This window comes from Diuraphis noxia, unplaced genomic scaffold, assembly GCF_037042655.1.
Source record: "Diuraphis noxia isolate RWA-SAM2 unplaced genomic scaffold, SU_Dnox_SAM2 contig0004, whole genome shotgun sequence".
NCBI lineage: Eukaryota > Metazoa > Arthropoda > Insecta > Hemiptera > Aphididae > Diuraphis > Diuraphis noxia.
In genome coordinates this window covers 44,824,604-44,849,070 of record NW_028301714.1, presented here as the reverse complement: position 1 = coordinate 44,849,070, position 24,467 = coordinate 44,824,604, and the positions used below count along the sequence as shown (strand labels likewise).

Here is a 24,467-nt window from a genome sequence, read left to right as displayed (position 1 = left end):
TACTTCTATACATTAAATGTTTTAATTATATGTATTATTTATACATTTGGTAAAAATTACATTATATCATATATATATATATTATCGAATATAAACTACCTACTATAAGTGACTTTGTGTGGCGCGATCGTACGATCAACTGCGGAAATTCTCTGAGTGTACGTACCAGCCAAAGTTGATAGCTCCCGGATGGGTTTTTATCATCAAATTCTTGCCACATTACAACACGTATTTTAAACCAATCATTCCTCCATACAAACAGCTAATGGTCATGTTTTCCGGGCTTATGATCAATAATAATAAAAAAACTAATTTGATATATCTTCCATTTTTATACATAACTGCGTTATTAAAATAATAAAATTTTAAAATACCTTATATCATTGTTTTAAAACGATGTAATTATTATAATTTACCAAGGTAGGTAGGTTTTTTAAATATTTAAAAAATAATTTGAAGACATTTTTTAATTTCATATAAGCTACACCAATAGGCCAGAACCAATCAACAAAATATGTGTTTTCGATTAAACTTGTTCATTGCGTGATATATTGAAATGCACTAGCAGGTATGGTTACCACTTACCAGAACCACAAAAACTCCTGCATGACTTCACAAAAGACGCGACAAGTAAATAGAAAACTAATTTATTGTAGATGGCATATCATTGTTCTAAATAATTTACTGTTGCAATTGACTGATATGTCAATAGGCAATAATAATAATTGTATTATATAAATATACCAACAACACTAGTACATTCATTATACGATAAAAGTTTCCTGGTCTTTAAACGCTCGAAGTACCTAGATCAAGAGTAGAAGTCGGCAGTCATGCATTATAGAGTAATATAGACATTTAGAAAGGTATATATTTTTAATATACCATTATGTTAACATATTATAGTGTATTACCTAATTGTTTTATTATAAAACCTTTAAAATAGTTATACTATATATATACATTATTTGTTTTTTTGTTTTCATGTCTGTTACATTAATACTTACTAAATAAGTATATACTTTAAGTTTTTACTAAGTAAAATAAATATCGTAGATCTTAATTGTACAGTTCATTAAAAAACCATTATTTTAATTAAATTAACGTTTAGTTTTCATTTAAATATAATAAGTATAATAAAAATATAAAGTTATAAATTATAAGAACATAAAAATACGTATAAAATATATTAGTTTGATAAAGTGTTCCCTAAATATCTTAATAGTAAAGTTGTATGTTTTAAGATTCCGTAGTGGATATTGCTATATTTTATAAATAATTTTAATAGTCGTTTAAAATTATTCATCAACAATAGAAATAACACACTTAAGTCATGCTTCTTGAATTTTTAGAAATATTTTCACTTAATATTGGGACTCAGGCACCTATGGCATGAATTTCGCATGTAAACACAAATATTTATTTTTTGTTTCTATCTAATAAATTGTTTAGTTATTTTGTATTCAATACCAATGGGCTACAATATTTTATTAAGATTTGGCTATTCGTCAAAAACCCGAAACGTGATCTGGTAAAATCTATTTCCCACTTTGTTAGATTATAGATATACGTTGAATATAATAAGTAAACCAAGTAGTTTATTTGCATTTTATTTTAGCAGAGGTTGAGTCTAATATCAGTGTATTATAATATCGGTTTAAATCGTTTTAAATTTGGATCCAGTGGTTTCACGTCATACTTACATATTTTTTCTTTGAGTATCTTTAAAATGCATTGTAGGTATAAATTATGATATCATTATTTATTATATTTATGAAAATACAGAAACAATAAGTTTTAATTTAATAATTTTTAATTAAAATATTTATTTTGATATTTTGTAATACTTAATTTACTGTGTTAAATTAATAGGAATATGTAGTTATATTGGGATATTTCCTAATTTCCTATAAAAGTTTTTGTATAGGACCAAAGATTTCAATGCAATTTCACTGTTTGTTTACAACATTGTTTAATGTGTTAGATTAAATTCAAAAATTTGGAGTACGAAATTTGAATGTGAGTATAGTTTTTATGAACGGCATATAGAACCTAGATATATGTATATTATATTACATTTAATTTTTTTTGGGCTTTTTTTTCTAACTTATTAGTTATTGCTCTTAAAATTGAAATTTAAAAGATCAGATTTTATGCAGATTAAATAAATGACTTAAAATAATTATTTAAGTAAATTAAAAATGTTCGTTAAAAATCTTCTTCATTAGTTACTGAAAATATACAAATAGAAAAATATTCTGTGCAATATAAGAATATAAATATTTACATAATTTCTATAAAGAAGAATTTTAAATACTTTTTATACCTTCAAGAAATTTCGAATATAAAATTTGATTTGTTGTTTGAAAAACAGAAAATATTAGCGTCCTAAGCCTCAATAGTAATGTTATATTATATTGAGTATTGCTAAGAAACGCATTTGTTACATTATTGTTGTCAAATATATTTTATAGAAGATATCAGTAAAACATTTAAGTTATTTACGGAGTAGGTTTGTTATTTATGTATATTATAATATTATGTATTTTTATAGGAGGTAACTACACTATACATATACATACCGCACTCTATCAGTTAATATTTTTTAAAGTTTACTGTTATTTGATAATCTAATAAATGTAGAAAAACTTATAAGGAATCTTGAATTAAACTTTCAAATCTTATATTTAAAAAGAAAAATTTTTATGAATTTCTATCTAAGGTAATTTGAATATTGCCGTAATTTTTACGTATTTAGTCAAAATTTGAATTTTAAATGCTTATAAAATAAAATCGTGCCAATGTATTTGTAATATTTTTCAACTGCTATTGAAAAAATATGGTGGAAGCCTTACATTAAATTTTTAAGCTTTTTGACCCAACCAATAAAATTTTATTGACATGAATAGAAAAAAAAAATTAAAAAGTTGAAAAATTGAATTACTTAATTAATGCCAGTTAACAGCTCAAAACTCATAAAAATGTTTTGAAAATTCTATCAAGTATAGCAAACGCTTATATAAACATTCAGTAGAATTTCAAGTACCTATCTGTGATAATTTGTTTTAGAGTTATAACAAAATAAGAAAATCACTAAATGAGAAATTTAGTGATATCCGATGTTTTAAAAAATTAAATCTCTTAAGATACTCATAAAAATTTCATTTTACTGTCTGGCAGACATTTTTTTTTTTTTTTCGATAAAGCTAGACGAACTTATAACGAATCTTGTATTATATTTTCAAGTCTTAGATTTAAAAAGAAAATTTTTTATGAATTTCTAGCTTAAAATAATTTGTGAATTTTCATGTTTTTACGTATGTTGTCAAAATTCAAACTTTGAATGCTTATTAAAAAAATGAGTGACTATGAAATTGTTTGTTTTTCAACTGCTATCGTTAAAATATGTTAGAAGCCTTCTATTAAATGTTCAAGCTTTTCTGCACAACAAATAATTTTTTATCGATATTAATTTAAATTAAAACTAATAATAATCGAAAATTGCATACATATGACTATAAATAGTTCAAGATTAAGTCGACATTTTTTGAAAATTTTATAGTGGATTGAAAATAATTATATAAACATTCGATGAAAATTTCATGTACCGATGGTCATTTATTTCGAAGTTACATCATAAACCAAAATAGATTTTGTCGAAAATTGATTTGTGCGTAAAATTGCCCGTTGTTTCCCTAAATTTTCGTTTGTTTATATTTATACCAATTATTTAGAAAATCGAAGCACTTTTACTGCCCCAAACGTGTGACAAACACAAAAAAAACACACACACATCATTGTAAATGCGATACATTCCTCGCTCCACTCAGAATCTAAAATGTTGAAACTATAATTGTATTTAAAATATAATTAAAGTTAATTTAGTAAATAAATTAAACTAATTAAATAAAAATGATTATAAATCCACTAAACTATATCAAATACAAACCTACTTTAAAAACCCCAAAGTAGGTATTTGAAATGTACAAAAAAATTTATTTGAGAGTATATTTAAATACTTTTTTAAATTATACATTACTACATCAACACCTCATTATTGTATGAAGAAAAAAATAATACAAAAACAGATACAATATTATAAATTTTCAACATTACATGATAAATTCAAATTAAACAATTTAAAAATAAAAAGTAATAATAACAACATTATACGAAGTCCCGCATACACTTATACATTTGCACAGTTGTAATAAGATAAATTGTAAACCATATATTATTATCATAGCATTTTTTGTTATAGTTGATTATAGGTAGTAGGCAATCGGTGATAATAATTATATTTAAATATTTTAAACACGTCTTTATGAATAAAAAAAAGTTGTACCTACTGTATATTTTTACTCATTATACACATAATAATAATCGTGGTACCCACACCAAGCAATGATTGCGTGATAGGAATGCTGAATTACCTACTGAATTAGGAATACGGGTTATTTGTATGATTTTATAATAATTAATAAAGATGAATTATATCCTATATGTTAATTGTTAACATGATTACGATTTATAACAAGTATCTATGAACAATTTCAATTCTGAGTTCTAACTATTATCTGGCCATGCTATTCGAAATTTTAATTGAATCTGATCAGTGGTCTCTGATGTGATAATTTACAAGCTGTTATGATCAGATATTCATATTACAATCGCTGTGAGAATACATTGTTAAATAATATAATATTATATGGTTATAAAAAATATCATAAAAGACATTTTAAAATATAGTTTTAAATTTTTACATTTGAGTCTTGGGTATTTTAACAGTATAATGGGATATCCTGTAAATATTTTGGGTGGCCGGGCCACCCCAGGCCACCACTTAGCTACGTGTCCAGAATTAAATAAAAATTAATCGTGATCCGGTAGTACCACTACCACATTACAACTAATGTAAAATTGTAAACATCAAGCGTTATTTCTTAGCATAAATTTTCTATGTTGCGTACTTGTAGACCGACACATCACCTGCTTGCCGTATTCTTAACATAAAAACTAATAGTCTTAAACTGAACAATCAGTTTCGTATGCTATATGCATAATTTTAAATAAAAATATACTATATAATATATATCAACTTCAAGTTCAAACTGCTAATATACAAAACCCATTTAAAACTTACATTGACTACGGGTATTCTAGTTTCAGATATGAGGAATTACAATAAACTAACGTTGGTTTACCCCCAGCAAATAAATATTCACTCCACAACACAAGGAAAACCGTAGATAACCATCATACGGTTTGAAAAAATGTCTCATATTGCGAATTTTTTATCGTGAAATTCTTATAATTATTTTTTTTTTCACATATATAAATGGCTTACAGCTTATAATTATTTATCTTTTATATAATATAGACAACATAGGAATATAGTAGATAAGCTTATACGGTTATACACAGCTAGGTGAAAGATAAACCGATATAATTTTTTTATAGTTGTGGATGACCATAAATAGTCCACAATTGCCCATTCTTGTTTCAACGTTGATAAATTGTGTAACTACATATCTATCTAATAACTTTTGTTTAAACATTAACCACATATTAGGTACCTATATAATTGTATTTTTTATCCACTTGAGCGTTCAATAAAATACTCATTGAGACAAATTTTAATTACCTACAATTCAACTACCATATTCATACTTACTTCGATTTTAGTTCAGTAATTATAATTGTTTATAAGACAAGTACCATTGTACTAAATAACATTTTAATTTCTTATCTGAGAACTACATACATTTTATCAAGTCGTAAAAGTTTCTTAAAGTATTTGATTTTTTTATAATTTTTTTTTTTTTTTATTCATAACGCTTATTGCTTAATAGTCAATAGTTTTGAGCAATATACAACTTTAAAAATTAAATTTAGACAAAGCTAAAGCAAATTTTTTAGTTTAAAATTGAAAAAAATAAGTATTGACATAATTTATAGCAAAATATATTAATAGTTAATAGTATATTTACTAGAATAAATAATTACATTTTTATACTAACAATTTATAACAATTTGTACAACAACTTACTTTCATACCTTCACTTAAATGAAAATAAAACAATTGATATAAATAGTTCAGACAGATTTTAACACCACAGTTAATATATATAGCTGAGTTAAGTTTGATAGGTGAATAGTTAATGATTTTTTACGAACCTGAATTAGGATAAGAGCATGGTTGATCCAAATCGTCTGTAGATGAATATTGGTCACTAGGAAATGTACCGTATTCCTTCGTATTTTTCGCCATTATCCAGAGCCTATAGAAAATTGATTTATTTAAATTTGATATATTCTAAATTAAATTATTTAACATAAAACCAACAATTATATTTAAAAAAATAAACATAAATTATATTTTTTTGGTGTTCTAACTGTTTAGTAAATAATTTACAGCACTTGACTACTTTATCAACAGTCTAATCCATATTGCGTGAAAACGACCAATAATTGTTATCTATAGTATAATGACATCAAGTTACTATTTGTATACCTATGTATTATTGACAACAATTATATTATAATGATATTATTTTTCATGTTGCTATATTATTATATTATATCTATATTCATATCCAATCACTAGAATACGTGAATACTTGTTTATACATAACTTTCCAATTATAATAATCATATTGTAAATAAAAGTTTATTTTAAAAGGTATATCGTATATCCCAATAATTTTTGAGTCACACCAACAGGTACATAAGTACAAAAATATATATTATTTGAAGAGAAATTTTAATTTAAGAGTATGTCTTACCTCATACAGTGTTGTCAACATTGTCACACAAAAAAAATTTATACAACACATATACAGTCCTCTTAAAAAATTGTAAAGTACACACGATTAAAAATGGTTATTTATTATTATTGAAAAAAATACAAGCATGTTATAGTCATTACAAATATTTTATTTTAGTCTTGGTGTGAAATAAGTAAATGGACACTGGCTAACAATCTATTATTTTTTACTTGTGTCTCTAATTAATAATAATACAAATAAATTTCAAATGTTATAACTTATAATTATCCAATATTTATAATAAATAAAATGTTTATATTCTGAAAATATTAAATTCAATATTTGTCGATAGCAATAAGAACTGAAAACTTCTTACTGTGATTTGATTTTGGTTGTAATTTCTTCAAAAATAGATTCATCTATTGCTAACTCAATTACCTATAGTGACTGATGAGTGATGACTATCCTAGTAGGTAATCGAATAAAACTTCTGAAAACATATAAATTCGTCCAAAATTTAACCTTAAAAATATTTTCCTAATTTTTGTATTTAACACCTTTTAAATGGTGATTTTAAAATCACGAATATTGTACATTTTTAAATTTTTATAAAATTTAAGTAAGAAAATTTAATTAATTTAAAAATGTTGTAAAGTCTATTTTATGTAAACGTCATATTATGGCAATTGTATTATATTTCAGAAAATTCATCGGAAAAGTGGATAATAAAACAACAAGTGAAAATTGATTGATATTTTTAAACAAAAAAAAAAAAATACAGAGAGCGTTTGAACCCACCGTTTCACTCTGAGGAAGTAAAACTTCTATATTATAATAAAATAATAAATTTGGTCTACGCATTACTCATATTTATTTTAAATAAGTACAGAAAAACAGGCGTTTATTTTTATTTATTTAAAGCCTCAACAACTAAGGCAATCGGCTTACGTTTTAAAGATATATTATTAGACTATATATAATTTAAATTACATTAGAACCTCGATTATCCGTGTTTGCGATTAACCTTGCTTACTCTTCCAAAAATTTAAAAATAAGTATGGACTGTAGATATATTTGTAGTTATAATCGAACATTTTATGTTTTATTGTATTAGTGTTGATTATTAACCGGGCTGTAGATCATGGTGAAAGTGTTCAAACACTTGCAAATGAATTCGGCGTGGGTCAACAGACAGTTCGTGACTTAATCAAACAAAAAAATGAAATTTTCAAGTTCATATCTTGTGCAGAAGTATCAGCTAAGAAGAGAAAAACTATGAAAAAGTCATCATTATCTGACATGGAATCTGCTCTTTTTGAATGGTTTAAACAGAAGCGTATTGAAGGCATACCGATTTCAGGGCCAATGGTTTGTGAAAAAGCATACAGTTATGCTATTTTACTATTTTTTAACTTAATATTTTAAGCCCTAATAACTTGTTGTATAAAATTATTGTATGCACATTATGTATATTTCTAATTATAATTGAATCAAATTTTTAAAATTTCATTTTTATAAAAAGTCTCGATTAACCGTGATTTTCATTTATCCGTGTGACCCCTTCCACATCATTACCCCGGATAATCGAGGTTCCACTGTATTACATTATGGAAGGTTTTAGAATATCATACAAGGAATATAAGGTTATAAAACGAAAAAAAAAGACAATATAATTAAATAAGGTTGTAAAGTTTAGTTCTTTGAAGAAAAGTTATGGTGTTGCTGCAGTTTTAAAGAAGCATTTATTATAAATTATATTAGGTATTCAAATGTAAATTAAATGAATATAATATGCATAATGGATGCGAGATCTAGTGGTTAGATTGTAGCATGTTTACTATGTTTCAATGTTACACTAGATATCGCTTCGGTCTTACTTTTAAATTGAAGTTTATTTTATTTTAATATTTTAATAAAATGCTAATTATATTATATTATTTGTTAGGTAGATATTATTACCATTTACAGAATATTATTATAATTTAGAAATCTTGAGTATTGAGATACATTTTTATGACATTTACTATACACTAGAGTATATATTTTTGTATCTATATAATAGTTATCTGTAGTGTAGTACTTCGCTTAAAATTCAAAATTTAATTACAACTACAGAGTTCAGAAAATAGTTAGTAAAATATATTCATTAAAAGTACCTACATATTTTAATCAATACAATTCCTACTCAGTGAAGTATCTGAATTTCGGAAGAATACCCAATAAATCATGTATAATTTATTAGGTATATATTTTGAAAACAATGATATACCTATTGGAATTTTAAAATTTTAAATTATAACAAAACATGTAGAAATGAATAAATTTATTTTTAATTAAATATCATATACAATTTTATCAACAAACAACTGAATAATAATAAACTAAATTAGAATTGTACAATAGCATATAATCATTTAATGTAGAAATTAACACATGTAAGCTAATAACCTATGTAGTTGATGCTTAACCAATAAAAAAAAAAAAAAAATAATAATAAACTACAAAGTTTTATTAATATATCTTCAATAGTCTTTGGAAGTAGCTGTATTAAATGGAAATGTGCTTGTGGAAATCTTATGTTTGAAAATGTATCCGCTATTGTTAATAAATATCATTTCTTATTCTATAAAATAAAATACTGTAAACGTGAAAAATGAAGCCGGTTATGATCAAAATAATTGTTAAAAACTCATATCACAAGTAGGAACACTTATTCAATACTGTTAACCTATTTTATGATTCGCTATGTAATTCACATGTAATATTAGAAAATTGTTTTCAAAATATTTTTGTGGTATATAGGCATGAATGAAATTAACAGCTATGGAAATAGGTCCGTTTTAAATTAATGCCTTTTGGCATCCCCCGATTGTCGTTCTGGATTCATGACTTTTAGTGGTCATGTGTATCGATATAATGGTCACGCTCTCTAGTGTACACGAGATAATGATAATACACGTGATGTGTACTAAATGTCGGTAGTAACCAGTAACCACAAAATATCTTTCAATTAATTCGATTGAATTACCTTTGTTAATGATTGCTTGAGAATAAAAATAAAGCACACGAGATCTGACAAAATACAGTCGGGAAAATCTTTTTGTTTTACGCTTGACTAAAGTAGACTTTATTTTTTTTTATTACGTACCTAATGTTAGATGAAAAATGTATATAAATATTAGCTACGCAATACGCATATTTAATTTATGAATATGTATAGGTATGCAAGTATGGTTTAAATTTAATTTAATTTAAAAAATTAAAATTAAAAAAATTAAATAGTCGATGATGTGTTCAATATAATATATTTTTTGAAAGTACGCAATAAATTATTATTTAATATTGTAACATTTGAATAGTCGTAATTGATAAGTAATTTAGTTAACACAAAATAATATTTTAAATATTAGATTATTTACTTATGAAATATTAATATTATTCTCAATAGGTAATTTAAAATTATCTTGATTGAAAAATTTTGATCTTTAAAAAGAAGAATTCGGTACACATGGTATAGAAGTTACGTATCTACCGATATACGTATTGCTGCAGTAATATATCGACTCATAAGTCCGATGCGGTTCGGTACGTTCCTCTTGTATACCACACTACATGACATATGTAATTTCTTGAATGTTGCACATTGCGGTATACGTATCAATGCACTCCAATTTATTCCTTGAAAATTAATATTCTGTTTTCCTATAGTGTATAGATTGATCACATATAATACCTATGCATTATAATTTGTATTACATAATAGTATAATATCTACATGTATAATTATGTAGATACTTATATAGGTAGGTAATTTAAAGTAGAAAAAAATGCTAGTTTGTAGTAACCTCTGTAACTACTTAGCCAATTTTTAACAGGTTTTTGTCAACACAGTGCTAAATTTCTCAAGGATCTATAGGCTTTGTGGCTTGTGCTATTATGATAAGTATAGACTTTAATTTTTTTTTTTTGCAAATTTGAGAATTTGTATAGAAATAATAATAACTTTTATTAATTATAAAATAAATATATTATTATTGGATATAATTTTAGGTCTGAGTTAAAAATCTTCAATCAAGGTTAAGATGATGTGAATTCACTGTAATTTATTACGGAAAGTAATATTATTCTAAGCTGGGTATTAAATTACAAATTTAACACAAATGTTGAATCATGTCAGTTGGTATTTTGCTCAAGATCGGCTTGTATAGTATGTAATATGAGGGTGTAATGGCCAGGTGGATTTAGGTGTTATTTGGGTTCGAATCCAGGTCATGGGCGGCATCACTTTCCAGGCAATTTCTCGCTGTCAGGAGAGAGAGGCCACCCCATGAAACCTATGGGTGCCCACTAAAAATTCTGCCGAAATCACACCACGTATACCAAAAACCTGGCCAACTTAAAAACCCTATAATACCCTTCCCTCCCTACATCCAATGGCCTATGTTGCTGCGGGTTAAAAAAAAAAGTATCTATTATTTCAATTTAGTGTTAAAATTGTGCACTCAGAGTAAAACAATTTCACCCACTTTTTTTTTTTTATTCACCATCAAAAAAATACGTTGATTGCCATGAAAATTTCATAGGTATACAATTTTTCTTTTTTTTTTGATATCAGACTTCTTAATAACTGCTTTAGGTATTTTGGTTTTTGATCTAACTTTAAAAAAAATGACCATGATACATGATATTTTCACCGAATGTTTATATAAATATATTATATCCATCATGCAATTTTCAAAAACTTTGACTTAAGTTTAACTATTTATAGACATATTATGCAATTTTAGATCATTATTAGTTGTTTTTTTAAAATTATTATCAATAAAAATGTATTTGTTGGGCAGAAAAGCATGACAATTTGATACAAGGCTCTAAGCTAGAAATTCATAAAAAGTTTGAGATACTGAAATCGAAAATCGAAGCACTTTTACTGCCCCAAAACATGATGATAGACATAAAAAAAAACACACACACACATCATGGTAAAATCAATACATTTCTCGTTCCGCTCAGAATCTAAAACAATAAGTTCTTATAATCATATTCTATATATACGATTAAATGTTGAAAGTATTTAGACTTATTTTAAGCAGTCTTGGAAAATCTATTTTTTTTAAGTATTCAAGGACAGATACTTACTTTGAAATGTATATAAAATACGTTTTTGAAGAATGGCAGTATAAATAGATATTCGTAAAGAATGTCTGATTGATACCGTCAAAATTATAAATAACAGTTAGTTACCATTTTTTGAATAGATTTTTTATTTTCCTTAAAATTATATTAAAAAAATATTTTTATTCCAAGTTTTGTGTACTCTTGCTTAATCTTATTGAAAACTCTAAGGTACGTAATTTTTTAGTAAAACCAGAACCCAGAATTTTATTTCAGTGGGGAGAGAGAGATGAAAATATCTGTACTATTGATAAGTTGCGAACGCCTGACTCGTCAACTATTGGCAAACTTGTCTAAAATCATATCATCTGTTATAAAAATATTTTTATGAACATTTAATATTGCTAAACCAATGAGATGATTCTCCGAGTTGATAAAATATTGATAAAATAATTTTCAGAAAAGTCTATGACGTGCCCTCTGCCTCTCGGTGATCGTTATTGACAGGTTTGTAATTAGTATCAATGATTCCCAATGTTTGTTCTCTCATAGTAAAGTTTTGTCCATGAGTAGTAAACTAACAGAATAAACCGATTTAAAATCAATAAAATGCAATTATTGCACTTTTAAATGCACTATATTGCAGTGACTTTCATAAACAATTGAAATACATTTTAGATTTTCTTAAAATCTCTAGTAGGGTGGTGGGGGTGCATCAAATTTAGACGCCCCCTTAATACATCTATAAATAAAACTATAAATTCTCTATCCAAACGCAATCTCTTTAATTGAATGTTAAGTTTAAAAATATCTGACACCTGAAAAATATGCTTCGATCGTAAGAAAGAACATTAGAATATCGAATCATTTATCTCTAAAAATGTATTTCAGAATAATAAAGCTTTTAGAAAATACAGATTATTTTAAATCACATGTTATTGTGTCATGAATTATGCAAATCATACCTGTTTGTTATTTTTAATGCGATTTAATAGAAATTATTAAATACATTAAAAAATGTTAAAAGTGTTTGAAAATATTTTACTATTTTATTTTAAATTTTAAAAGACTATGTCAAATTTTAAGTTTGATATTACGTCAATTCTAATGCTTAAGAGATAACAATACGAAATATAGGAGCAAATTTCCTACATTACACGCGTGGAACAGAGAGAGAAATCAAATAGATCACAGACATCTCTTTATATTATACATTTTATATTTTATATTTATAATATAAATACAAAAAAATAATGTGGGTGAATATCTTCCTACTAGAATTTTGAAATGTATTATTCCAATTTTAAATATATAGTGACATGTTACTTACAGAAAATATTCTTTTGCTGGTATAATTTTGACAAGAATGACAATCACATTGTATAATATCACTACCTAATACCTATATGGATATGAATAACGAGCATAATTCATGTCATCTCTAAATTGAGTTGTTTCCTGTTAGATAGACAGAGTTTTGTTTGATTACTAGTTCGTGTTGTTGATTCAAATACAAATATAAATTCTATGTTAAGTGGATGATAATATAGGAGAGTTATTCATTTTTTTTACATCTAAGATATGTAATTGTTGAGAATAATAGTTTTGACCAATTCTAGTTTCATACGACTTGAAAGTACGCCGTCAATATTGATGAAGGGGTTGTAATTGTTTAAAAATAGCAAAAAGTGCCGTGAGAGAATAATATGATCTGATTCTAAAACCATATTTAAATACTGTATATAAGTTTATAATATAAAGCGTCTATTTATTGTGCTCAGTAATAAAAAAGAATAATGATAATAATAAAATCATAGTTATTTTAGTATTACTGGTTAATCAATTATACATAATATCAACAATTTTTTAAAACATAAACTTTTATAATAATAATGTAACTAAAAATTTATAAAATTGTATATTATTATGTATATATTTCAAGTATTTATATAAATTATTATTTTTTAAGTGGTGTTTTGCATCTATATTCTTTAATATATTATCTATATTATGCACTTTATATAATCAAACATAATTCAATTATTCAAAATAAAATTCTGCTAAAGTATAAGGTTCCTTTAGCCGAATCCATGCATGTATTCATAGGTTCATAAGTTAAAATTTTATTTTCAATTGAGTGTATAGGTTTATTTCGTTTGAATTGCATTTAACCACTGGGTAATTTATAAGCTACACGTTACCATATTATAGTCTTAAAATAAAATATTGCAATATATTGTGCCCATTTTAGTAATAAAAAACGATACTTGAAATAACCATAAGTGCGGATGAAGTATATGTGAGCATGGAGGTTTGGTGGTTGAGAAAATAGTGGATGTAGGATGGTGAAAAAAAGGTCAGTGATAGTTTTTTGTCCATTCTCGAGGGAAAAATCCCAACGCCACATTAAATAACTCCTGAACGATGTCGATTAAACGAAAGTCGATAATTCACAATTAGTATTCCGGGCCGGACGCTCTGTTCAACAAATAAAACGAATGGGTCCCTTTTGTTTTAATCTGGATAATACATTAAACAAAACTTTTTTCCTCCCCTTATATCTGTGTAATGTGTGCCGCATGACCCTCGCGGGTTCACCACGAAACATTCGGCTTTTTCCACTTTAATATGTCCCTTATCACTTATGTTGGCCATTCGTATTCTACGCCATGCTATACCTGACAGTATCGAAAACCAACAAACAGTTAAATAGTTCCTTGTTCCTGCGAATATTATATTGAATAAACTGAGTAGATTTTAGATAGCAAAATATATGGTACTTTTTTTGTGCAACTAAATAAATATGATTAGTTATGACTCATAACTTTATGACATATAATACCATATTTTATTTAGTTGCATACTAACTTTCCATTTCATATGAATATAATATTTATTATAATTATATTAAAACATAATCAAAATCATATAATAGATAACAGTGTTTTTTTTAATGTATATTTTAATCAAGTGTTGTCTTAATACTGTTATAATTATTTATGACTATCTATTAATAATTAATAGATAGTAAAATAGATAAAATTATTTTAAAATAATCATCTGAATTACATTCTATAGTGAAAAATAATGGTAAATTTTTTTATTTAAAAACAAGTTTACATCAACGCAGGACACCACTTAAATGGTTAGCTACTTTAAAAAAATCCAAAGAATTCGAAAATATTGCCATGAGATATACTTGATACTTAATAAAAATTTAAACTAATTAATAATTTGAAAAAAGATGGGTGATAATATGTTTGTTGGAATAAACCTATATTTTTTTCATTGAAATAATTGACCACCAAAACATATTTTCAAGACAACATTTATGTAAATATAGAAGGATATTAATATTAGTAGTTTTATAGTAAGAAAAAGTTCACATTATAAAGTTATCAGGACAAGTTTTATACCCCAGAGATTGTAATAATTATGTTGCTGAATTATTATGCTCCCAATTCGTATTAATTGCTTAAGTTCATTTGAGTTCCTTAAGAAATAGTTACATTTAATAAGCTTAATTAAACTCCTTACATAAATCTCTGAAGTACATTATATACGTATGATTTATTTCTTTATTTTTAAGATTTTTAGATATTTTTCAAAAATTCCAATTAAACAAATACAAATTATGCGTTAATTAAAAAATCTTTTAAAATAAAAACATTTTGTTTTGCTGAATTAGACGTTTTTGATAATATTTTCAATACCAAGTAGAAATTTAAAATTTATTTATTGTAACACTAAGTTGATATTACACCAAACAATATTATGTCTGTATGAATTTAGACATATTATATTTTATAGATATCTATTTAAAATGTACGTAGATAAATAATAATAAATAAATGATAAACTGTATGTCTATACTCAATATGATTTTCAATAGGTGTTTTTAAAACTAATCATAACCATCATAAGGGTAATTTTACAAATTTGTACGTGATTAAATTGTTTAAAAAAAAAATAATTTATACTTAATATTTATAGAAGCATTTGAAATTTTTTTTTAAAGATAATCAATAATTTTAAAAGAGTAATATTATTTTAATTTAACTACAGTTTTTCTGATTTTAGTTTAGGTATTCATTAAAAAGTAGTGGATATTCTTAAAAGATGAATATTTTTTTTTTATACAGATTAGATATGCAGTACATACATAAAATTTCCCCCAAGTAGTAATGGATACAATATTTTTTACATGATCTCAGGAATTCGAAACATAAGTGACGCAATTTATTAAAAGAACAAAATGTATAGTATCATCATATAAACATTTATTATAGAATAGATAGATAGCCCTTACAACGTAAATATCTGGCGGCCACGCATAGGATGCAACTACTATGGAGCGCTAGTGAAGTTGGAACGCAAAGAGGTGGTACATCCATCATAGATGTTTGTTATGGCTATGCGGGGAAAGGAGGAGGTGGCTTATCGTGCGGTTCCGATCTAAAAATAGAATAATAATAAGAAACTCTAGATATAGTAAAATGATTGGAAATAATAATATTATTTTAATATCATCAATACTATCTTGTTCACTGTGGAGCAATCTGCCATCCAAATTTTCTTGTTTTCCGAGTTAACAGTTTCATTAAAAGTTACGAATTCTGAAACATGTCTAGAAACAAGTGCCAATATTAAAATTGTGGAACATCTAAGAAAATGTTTCCAAATTTAAATGTATCGTTTTCCAAAAGACGAAAGAAAAGAAATATGGATAATACATTCAGGTAAGTAATTAATTTAAAATTTAAATTTTTCTACCCCATTGCAAATAATTATAATTTTTTTATACATATTTTTGTATGTCTACACAGGAAAAAGAAGTTTTTTTTCTGTTGATCCAGATAAACTCCATAATATGTACATTTGTCAAGAACATTTTCCACTGAAAGCTTTGTACAGCATTTTACTCAAAATCGTTTGATAGATACTGATTTCCCTATAATTATCAAACTAAAACACAGCCATCTATATCACCAGGTATTAACCAAAATTATGAATCTGAAAACAAGAATATAATATTATGATGTCAACATCAGCTAAAACATATACACACTCAAAATCAGACATGGTAGAGTTAGTTTTTCAGAGCCTCTCTTCAACTTTTTCTACGCTTCAAAAAATTAAAATAACAAATATAATAGACATACCTAGCCCAAATTTAAAAAGAAAATCTGATATTGTAGAAATAGATACACCTAGAATAATCAATTTAAAACAAAAAAACAAAATAATTCATATTAAAATAACTCACATTTAAAAATTGAAAAAAAAATTAATGCTTTTAAAACCCATAATAATGTTAAGATCTCAATAAACATACATAACTTTCCATTAAGGGGCCGGAGTGGCGCAGTGGTCACTCAGTTGACTACGACTCACACAGTCATCGTTTCGATTCATAGCAAAGTTCAAAAAAAATTTGTTTGGTTTTACGCGATCACCAAATGTTAGTATAGGGTTGTTAATATAGGGTTTAATCGCTTTAGTATAATACTATAATCTTTTCTAGGAGTTCTGAGAAAAAAGGTAATAGGCTGATAGGTCGATATGAAGAAAGTAGGTCAGGAGGTTTATCGGATTTTAGAATTAGAATAATTATGGAGTGTTTCCATGAATGAGGAATGTGGGAGAGTCGAAGAATTGAGTCGAAAATGAAGGTTAAGAGAGGAATGGATTTCTTGGGCAATTGTTTTATTATTCGATTTGCTATAGGTATTGTTTGATAATTTATTGATAATAAATTGAATTTTGCTAGGGGATGTATGTTTTGTGGGTAAGGAGACAGAGGGAGGCGATTGGTTAGAGATTTTTCAATACAGGATGTGTGATCGATGTTGCTTACATCGGGGTGAGGAGTGAAATTGTTTTCTAGAAGAGAAGCAAACAAGTTTGATTTTTTTAAGTTGGTCTTAGCAAGGGATCTATCAGGATATGTAATTGGTGGTATTGAATTTTTATTATTTAGAACTGATATTTTGCTTATGTGTTATGATTATCATGTATCAAGTAACACGCGAACAATAAATCAAAATCATAAAATATCATCCCATTGAAGTTAAAATTGATTGTAAATATTGACAAATTAAATTATTGTTTAAAATATATTGTGTCTAATGGCGTTCAAGCAAAGGTAGTTTTATTATATAACTTTATCTACCGTATTATATGATCAGTATCATACTAAATATTGCTACATTATAATATATGATGATCAGATTCTTCTTTTCAATGTGCAAGGAGGTAAGTAAATACTATCATTGTAGTTGTATTTATGTAATTTGATTTAAAAAATATTCATTTTTTGCCATTAATAACTAGCCCTGATAGCCTACAATAATATCGGCCGTGCAGAACGTTCCCAATTTTCCAATGTGCCACAACCACTGTTTCTAAGGTATATAATTCTTAGAGTTTCAAGTTAAAATTATGCGATTGAGCTTTAAAGTTATTTAAGATATTAAGATATAAGATGATAACATTTTATATTTTTTAGAATTTCAACAATTTTTAACAAAAATTTATAAGAAAACATTTTACAAAGTAGATGAAACTTTTAGAATCCACGTATAAAAAAATATATGGTTTTATTTTGAATATTATTCAAATTTGTTTCTACATCATTTAAAATATGTTACATGCAAACATGTAAATACAATACTTACCTATTTACTTCAATATATTATGTAAATATCTCAAAGATATTATTATTTCTCTAATATTATACAATAATAAATCGAATTTTGTTGAAAAATAGGCGTAGTGTAATTTATTGTATAACATATTATTAATGCATAGTATATTATCTTTATCGAATTCCAATCATACAACTACAGACGCGTTTTGTTTATTGAACAATGAACAAGCAACTCGTATGGGCGCTCACGTGTATCGAATTTATGAGAAGTGTTTAATAATAATAATAATACGAAAAATGTTTCCACTTACAACGTAAGTAAGTTTTATTCAAGTGTATTAACATCAATTATTTAGATTGACGTTCGTGGACCGTCATATCACGTGAATTATATTTTACGATGACCCAAAAATCTACAAGTGTTTCTAGATTACACGATGATCCCACAAAAATATTCAGCTTTATTCTTAGGTAAGAACCTTGATTCCCGCCTGAATTGAAAATACCGTATTCATCAGAAAAAAAATGCAAACAGATAAAAAATTCACAAGTTATAATGGCTAGTGGAACATATTCCACACTAGACCAAGCAAATTAACGGTTTCTTAACATTGTAGCTATCGTTAAATTAGTATGGATTTTTCTCATACAATTGCGGGGTTGTCCCTGCAAATCCAACATAGAATAAATTCGACGTTGTCAAACTATTGTTCTCCTTACCATTGTTGCAGCACATCTGTTCAACAATCATGAAGTTATCCATCGAGATTTCAAGATAGGTATCATATATCCATGATGAAACCAAAAAATTGCCAACCTTCATAATTAACATCTAGAACTACACACCAACTAAACTGCCAAACAGCTGCCCTACAATTTACAATACATTAGTCTTGCAACTAAAATGCTAAAACTTAATTTTTATGTGACAGGCTAAGGAAAAGGGATAATGGTCTACACCATTCTTCAGTACAACCTCAAACATATTCATGTACACAATATTATGATATAATAATTTTTTTTTTCTAAATAATTGGGATAAACAAACCATAAATAAAGGGAAAAACAGGAAATTTTACGTAAAATCGATTTTCGATCAATTTTGGTTTTTGATGTAACATTGAAACAAAAAACCATAGATATATGAAATTTTCACGAAATCTTTATATAAATATATTGTATCCACCATGCAATTTTCAAAAATTTTCGAGTTAAGTTTAACTATTCATAGGCATATGCAATTTTCAATCATTATTAGTTATTTTTAAAATTAATATCGATAAAAATGTATTTTTTAGGTAGAAGATCTTGAAAATTTATTACAAGGCTCCTAACATATTTATACAATAAGAGTTGAAAAATAAAAGAAATATATAGTCATATTTTTTTTTTTATAAGCATTCAAAGTTTGAATTTTGACAACATATGTAAAAATCATAAAAATTCGTAAATTATTTTATGCTAGAAATTCATGAACAATTATCCTTTTATATCTAAGATTTGAAAATTTAATACAAAGCTCCTAAAATATTTTTACAATAGCAGTTGAAAAATAAAAGAAATGCATTGTCACAATTTTTTTTTACAAACATTCAAATTTTAATTTTGACAACATACGTAAAAATCACTAAAATTCACAAATTATTTTAAGCTAGAAAGTTCATAAAATTTTTTTCTTTTTAAATCTAAGATTTGAAAATTTAATGCAAGGCTCCTAACATATTTTTACAATAGCAGTTGAAAAATAAAAGAAATAAATTGCCCCAATTTTTTTTTACAATCATTCAAATTTTAATTTTGACAAGATACGTAAAAATCACGAAAATACTCAAATTATTTTAAGCTAGAAATTCATAAAAAAAATTGTATTTTTAATAATCTATAATATATCCTAGACAGATAAACCGTTTCTGCTCAGAATTGTTTTTCGTATACAATGATATATCATTGGATTCAAATCTAATTCCATCCATTACAGTAACCCACTTGTAACCTATTGTACAGCAGAGCGACATCTACGACTTACCCGCTATTTTTTTTTATTGTTCTTCAATAGACCATAAGACATAATTTTTTTTTGATTATATTTGGCTACACAAATAGGTTTTTTAAAAAAAAAACATTAAATTTAGTGTGGTAGTGTCCGCGTCGGGTCTGAGTCGAAGTTGAGACTAACAGTTTCGTCTGTGTATGTGTACCTATGTATTATGTGGTTGGCTTGCACCTTGGTTGCACATTTTAGTGTGACGTTAATTAATAGGTATACATGCGTAAGACAGATGAGACTGATATATATTTATTAATGATTTATTCTGATAATATGTATTAATTATTATGAATACACATTTAGTATTGATTAATTTAATTCGTTTCAATAAGAATGCCTTACAGATCTGTTTAAAAAAGTAAAAATACAACTGATTTTGTTAAATACAACTATGTATCTAAGTAAAATATATTATTATAGGTTTAATAGGTTTATATATAACTTATATCTGACAAATTGGTTACAATCCATGAATTTATTGGTCTGTAGTAACATTTATCAAACTTTTTATTTGATACAAATAACAAATATGTGTTCACTTTAAATACGAATAATCAATTAAAATGAATTATTTCGCCAATAAAATATATTTTGTAATAATAGCGGTTGATACTTGATACGAATGCAAAATGTCAAGTAGGTAGATACATATATTTAAATTACGAAAAAAAATATATTATTTTTATTTATTTGAATGTGTTTCTCAATAAATCTATTTTATAACTTATAACTACTTTTTGAATTATGATTTTATACTACCTACTTTATATTTTATATTTGGAAACATCTTTTTGTGTACACAGTTATATAGTATATCGTGTGTAAAATTTAAAATCTTTTTTTTAAGCAAATTATATGATAAATTGTCGAAAATGTAAGACTATTGTCAATAGTTTTTAAACTAATCCGATTTTAAATAATACATCACGCCTCTACAAATATTATTACCTGTAATAGAGTTTTATTATAGTAATAAAATAAGATTCGATTTGATAGTGGTGAGTGGTGACTGGAATCAAATAATAATTGTATACAAATCTCACACGTTCGAAAGCAAAATCATGACCTAATTACCGAGTGACAATATTTTGATTGACTGTTCACCATCATAAACAATAAGCATACAAATTTAATACACTTACATGAATTGGCTTAAAAAAATTCTATGAAATTATTTTTTTATTTTATCTAAGACAAAAAATATATTATATTAATATTTTAATTTTAATGTTACAAAAGTGTTTCAGTCATCGAAAAAAAAAACAATACAATTGACAGATTTGCATATCTTATATTTTCTAATTAGCTAATGAGTTATTTTTTTTTCAAATAGTATAGGCCTGTATGTTATAACGCTGATTTATATAAAAACAAGTTAAAAAATTATATGAGTAACACTGAGCCAGCCTTGACTAATTTTAGATTCTGAGCGGAGCGAGGAATGTATTGATTTTATCATGATGTGTGTTTTTTTTGTGTATGTAATCACTCATCACGTTTTGGGGCAGTAAAAATTCTTTGATTTTCGACTTCAGTATCTTACTAGTGAATCTTGTTGGTACTTTTAACGGTAAAAAGAAAAAAATTCTCAATATTTTTCTAAATAATCGGGATAAACAAAATAAAAATTAAGGGAAAAACGGAAATTTTTATGCACAATCATTTTTCGACAAAATCAATTTTGGATTTTGATGTAACTTTAAAACAAATGACTATAGATACATGACATTTTCACCGAATGTTTATATAAATATATTCTATCCTCCATGAATTTCTAAAATGTTCGACTTAAGTTGAATTATTTATAAGCATATGCAATTTTCGATAATTATTAGTTTTCTTTAAAATTAATATCGATAAAAATATATTTGTTGGGTAGAAAAGTTTGAAAATTGAATACACGGATCCTAACATATTATATTGTTATAATAGCAGATGAAAAATTAAAAAAATGTCCACCGCAAAATCAAATATTTTAATAAGTATCAATAATAAGTAATAATACCAAATCTATAATATATCCTAGACAGATAATCCGTCTCCGCTCAGAATCGCTTTTCGTATATAATGATATAATATCATTGGATTCAAATTTAATTCCATCAATTACAGTAACCCACTTTAACCTACTGTACAGCAGAGCAATATCCAATCTCCCGTATTTAACAATATATATCTTAAAATATATTTTTAATTTATTCATAATATTACAAACTCATAATAAAATAAATAATTTAAAATTTCTGATTAATTTTAAATCTTTATTTTTGAACTGATCCAGCATCTACTCCAAAAATGTTGTATGTATTTGACTTTATTACATTTATATTAGGTACTAACTATTTTAATTTGTTATAGATTTTACCCTACTTATTTGTAAAAATCAACAACCATATTGTGAGAAATTAATAAGTTGTAGCTTATACTTAGTATTAATTATGCGAAATAATTGACTTAAATATTTAGTATATTTTTTTAATATCAAGTAAAAATATAAATACCTAGTTTCGGAAGTATAGCTGATAAAAATGCTTACAATAACATAGTTGTTAATAACTTATAAACATTGATAAAATGTCAAAAGAATGGATGTAAATATGTATAGTTATAAATACCATAATTTACTTTATTCAAACGGGGTTAGACAAGTTTAAAATTTAATAACTAAATAACCAGATTTTCATAAATAATAAGAATATGAATATGAATATGAATACTAGGTTAAACCAGTACCTACTCATAACCCGAAGATAACATTTTTTAATCTACAAAAGAACTTAATATGTAAAATACATTAGTACTTATATAAAATTATTTAAATACAAATCCACTATTCGGATAAAACATAAGACATAAGATAAAATAAAGTCCGTTAAATTAGCACCACCATATCCTAAAATACAGAAAAAATTATACCAACGATTGTTATTTCTTTTGTACACATTTGTAATCCTAATATAAACTTTTGTACAACTCTCTAAATCTGGCAAAAATAACTTTAATTAAATTTATATATTTTTTATACTCACCAATTTTAAACTAAATAGATTTTTTTTTATAATATTTATATTATTTAAGAACACTAGATTCATAATTTTGTCGTTTTTCACTGGTTTTGCTAATACCATCAGATCTAATGTAGTTAAGAGTTTCCCATTATTCCGAGCATCATGCATACGTATGGATGCTGGAGTAATTTTGTCTACCAGATCTAAACTTACATTAGATGCAATTTTTTTCCAAATATCCGAATGTATGCCAACTATATTTAAATCAATAAAAATTGATGTTGGCATTTATTTCTGTAGGTATTGGTAATATTCAGTATAAATAATATTCTTAAGCTACAACAAATAAGTTTCATTTATGCAAAAAAATTTACTTACTTTGGTTATTTTCATGAATAACTTCATTTTTGTATTTTATTATCTCCTTATTAATTATTGAGCCTGCCACCTTTGGGTTTCTTCTCATCTCGATCTAAGTTCGAGAGTATTTGAGAAAATGTATTTTCAATTTAAATTAAATTAATTTAATTTGGTAATAATAATTTACATTAATGTCGATGTTGAATTTTACAATGCTTCACAAAAGTTATTATGAAGTATTTAAGAAATAAAATTACCTATATTTTATTATACAAAATATAAAACAAGTTACATTTGAGTGGAAATTGTTTTAACAAATTAAAAAAAAATTGTAATAATATATAATATATTATATAATATTATAATACGAGTATATATAAAAATCAATTGCTTATAAGATAATACAATTATAATTATAATTTACAGGACATAAATAATCGTATACTAAAAAATAATATAAAATTTATATAGTTCTTTTTACCAAAATGTTGTTTAAAATATCCTAATGAATATAATAAAAC

At 25.3% G+C, this 24,467-nt stretch overlaps 1 protein-coding gene across 2 annotated transcripts in view; it reads right to left on the bottom strand.

The window, feature by feature from the left end:
* Drip (aquaporin homolog protein drip) overlaps positions 1-6,335 on the bottom strand; it is a 36,050-nt gene extending 29,715 nt beyond the window's left edge. The window contains exon 1 of one of the 2 annotated variants that reach the window (XM_089225976.1): positions 6,178-6,335. In XM_089225976.1, the coding sequence (XP_089082102.1) occupies positions 6,178-6,271 (94 nt within the window). In that variant the 5' untranslated portion in view covers positions 6,272-6,335. The remainder of the gene's footprint in view (positions 1-6,177) is intronic. The other variant, XM_089225977.1, reaches the window with a different exon arrangement.
* Positions 6,336-24,467: the final 18,132 nt, after the last annotated feature.